Source organism: Chrysochloris asiatica, unplaced genomic scaffold (assembly GCF_000296735.1).
Source record: "Chrysochloris asiatica unplaced genomic scaffold, ChrAsi1.0 scaffold00198, whole genome shotgun sequence".
Lineage (NCBI taxonomy): Eukaryota > Metazoa > Chordata > Mammalia > Afrosoricida > Chrysochloridae > Chrysochloris > Chrysochloris asiatica.
Genome location: NW_006408716.1, coordinates 2481186 through 2484443, shown reverse-complemented (window position 1 = coordinate 2484443; position 3258 = coordinate 2481186). Strand labels below are relative to the sequence as shown.

The 3258-nt window shown below is 40.5% G+C and overlaps 1 protein-coding gene across 3 annotated transcripts in view; it reads right to left on the bottom strand.

The window, feature by feature from the left end:
* Positions 1–754: 754 nt before the first annotated feature.
* CCSER2 (coiled-coil serine-rich protein 2) overlaps positions 755–3258 on the bottom strand; it is a 148719-nt gene continuing 146215 nt past the window's right edge. The window contains exon 10 of one of the 3 annotated variants that reach the window (XM_006872454.1): positions 755–1901. In XM_006872454.1, coding sequence (XP_006872516.1) covers positions 1807–1901 — 95 coding nt within the window. In that variant the 3' untranslated portion in view covers positions 755–1806. The remainder of the gene's footprint in view (positions 1902–3258) is intronic. The other 2 variants (XM_006872453.1, XM_006872455.1) reach the window with 2 other exon arrangements.

Below are 3258 nucleotides of genomic sequence, written 5' to 3'. Positions count from 1 at the left end.
CAGGAGGGTGTACTGAGATGTGAAAGCAACATAGAACTGATTCATATATAATATGAAATAGTTCCCGTCTAGGGAATATTTTTGGAAAATGAATCAATATTAATAATAGCTTGTTGATCCTAGCAGGGAAAAATAAAATGTGTACATAGACTTCCCATTAAAAGCCCGCTCACCTTTATTCTTCATAGAGCTTTTGCATAGACCTTTCAGTTATCCAAGAGACTGGTCAGAACTCTACTTAACATCTACCATCTCCCTTTATCACAAATATTTTAGATAAAACAGTAACTTTATTTAGAAGAGGGACAAGTGAAAAAAAACAAGTTTCTGACAACCACAATTAATAAAAGACCTTACAAAAACAAACAAACAAACAAAAACAATCAAAACCCCCAAGCCCATTTGCCGTTGGGTCAATTGTGATTTATAGCAACTCTACAGGACAGAAGAGAACCGCCGTTTAGGGTTTCCAAGGCCATAAATCTTAAAAGAAGCAGACTGCCACAGCTATCTCCCGCAGAGCAGCTGGTGAGTTCAAACTGCTGACCTTCTGGTTAGCAACTGAGCACTTTAATCACTGTGCCACCAGAGCTCCAAAATATAAACCCTGTTCTTGTTGTATGAGGTTTCTGAGGAGCGGCTGGTGAGCTTGAACCTCTGATCTTGCGGTTCAAACTAACTTTGCAGTACAGTGCATTAACCCACAACGCTATACTCCGATATAAACCACACCAGGACTCCAATATAAATCTTGAAAGGACTAAATTAGCAGAGCACACTTCCTGCCTGCTCTGTGGGGTATTATGCGTTTTATGATTCGCACAGGGAGGATAACATGATTAGAGCCTTCAAGAGGCTGCTGAGATGGGTAAGCAAACGTCTGCATTTACCTGAGACAAAAATGTTCAAATGGCATGCACTTCAACCCGATACAAAATGGAAAAGCCAAACTAGAAGATTCCATGGTTTAATATTTAAAATTTGCAAGCTTTCAGTGGACTCTCCACCTTGGTAGCCGAAAGCATATAAAGATATAACAGGACAAATGAGCTTGTTTGACAAAAGCAAGCTGGCAGGTGACGGCTACGTATTTAATGTATCTTTGGTTTAGGAAGACGAGAATATCGATTAGCGGCCAAACAATCCCCAGAATGAAAATTGCCATTCAGAGTCTGCACAATCTCTTTTCTTCGTGTTAGTGGTCTTGGGATGCTTGTCTTGGCCTGAAAGTTTTGAGGCTCTAGTCGGGGGTTGCTTATTTGTTTTTGTTTGAAAGAGCTAGAAGGGGGGCGGAGTTTAGACACTTTCAGATTAGGATTATTTGCAAGATTTGTTTGACTGGATGTTAGCTGAAGATTTGATGGATTACATGGTGTGGTTATCAGCGACTTCTTACAAGTGGCAGTCTTACTTGGAGATGATTCAGAGACTGGAGGAGGTACCACAGAATTCAAGATGGATGGCTTTAGAAGTTGCAAGGCCTTAGGCTGCGACGCAGAGCCCACAGGAGAAGACTGATTTCTTACAACTCTGTTAGCCTGGTCGGCTGTACTTGACTGGGGAAGTGTTTGCACAGAAGTAGGTACAAACTGCATGTCATAAATGTTATTATTTGCCAAATGGTAAGGCTCTGAAGCATTCATGGTTGTGCTCGGGTTTGCTTCAGAAGGTGCACTATTACTAGTGAATTGTGGGCTTGACGAAAAAGGCAGTTCATCCAGAGCAGACTTGCTTTCTTGTTGCCAGCCATGTGTGAAGCTTTCGTCCAGATGTGCATCTCCCTGATGTGTGCCCTGGGGAGCACGTTCACTGTGGGCCTCGGTAAGCTGTGGTTTTGTTAGTTTTCCCTGGCCGTGCTCTGTGGATCTGGGAAGGCTGCTGGAAGGCTGTAGTACTTGAGGCTGTTAAAATTAAAAACAACATTAGCACTGAGATATATTTACAAGGATCAAAATTATCATAAGCTCCAACTGGACTGTTTTGATGACTATCATTAAATATAGGAAAAAATATTTTTCATTGTGTGACATGAACTGCAATATTCAAGTGAAGCCATGAGACGTATACCAGAGTGATAACACACACACACACACAAAAATTTACAGACAGTACACACTAAACAAGACCCAAAATTAAACAAGGGAGAAGAAACCTTCAAGTACTAACTTACTATAGGACAGTGGCCTGCAGAGGGGATTCATGGAGTATATAAAATCTTAAATGTAAGAGAGCTCAGCAGAATAATTCCCACAGCACTTGGCTTAATCTCAGTAAAACATTCAGACGGTGACCATAAGAACAGTCACCATTTTAAAGGGGTTTGGTTTTTTTTAAGGACAGTTGTCTACCATATTACCACACTTGATGTGGAGGAAGTTCTTGAAAGTGTCAAAATGCTATTGTCTCTGTTGAGAATCAAAAATGAGCAGTAGACAAACAGGTTTAGAATAAAGATTATACACTCAGTCCATAAAAACAGGCAGTGAAGTGGGTTACTCTATGGGCTGTGAACTGCAAGGTCAACAATTCCAATCTATAGCCACTGTTCAGGAGAAAGAGAAATGACTTTCTGCTCCCACAAAGATTTACAACCTCACAATCCCTATACAGCAGCAATCTAGCTTTAATATCCTTGTTGAAAAGGTTCAGAATGAATTCAAGCTCACTTGTCCTGTCCTATTTCAAATGAGATCGCCTAAGGTTCTATTATGCTGATATGTGGGGCAAACAGCCAGATTTACCCTGCTCAAACTGAGTATCTATTTAGTCAATTACAAGTTAACAGCTATCTGAATGACGGCTGAGAGTAAAACAGACAGAGATCGCCTCTAACTTGAGCTCAAGAGAAGTCTACCAACAGCGATGCCTAGAATAAAGAGCACCGTTCTTAACAGCACGCACCCACCCACTCTAGAACTTACTGTGTGGTTACACTGTATCAGTCACAGAAAATACGCAACTGCCATTACTTTTAGGTCTTTGGCAAAAGATTATAAATTTTAAAGTTCTTTTTCAGTGTCTCAAATAAATCAATATGGGGCAGAGTCTACCCACTGCGGATGAGGAAGCTTCAAAACGTTTATGGAAAAACTACACTAACTTTTCATTCCATTTTCCACAAACTTTTTGGAAGCCTCATTATAATACTGATGGCTGGGGGTGAGTGCTATACATGTAGTCACCCCCACACACTTTTATTAACTAATGTGAACTGGAAACGTCAAGGAGTTAGGCAACGAACTTTAAAGGATATTTTGT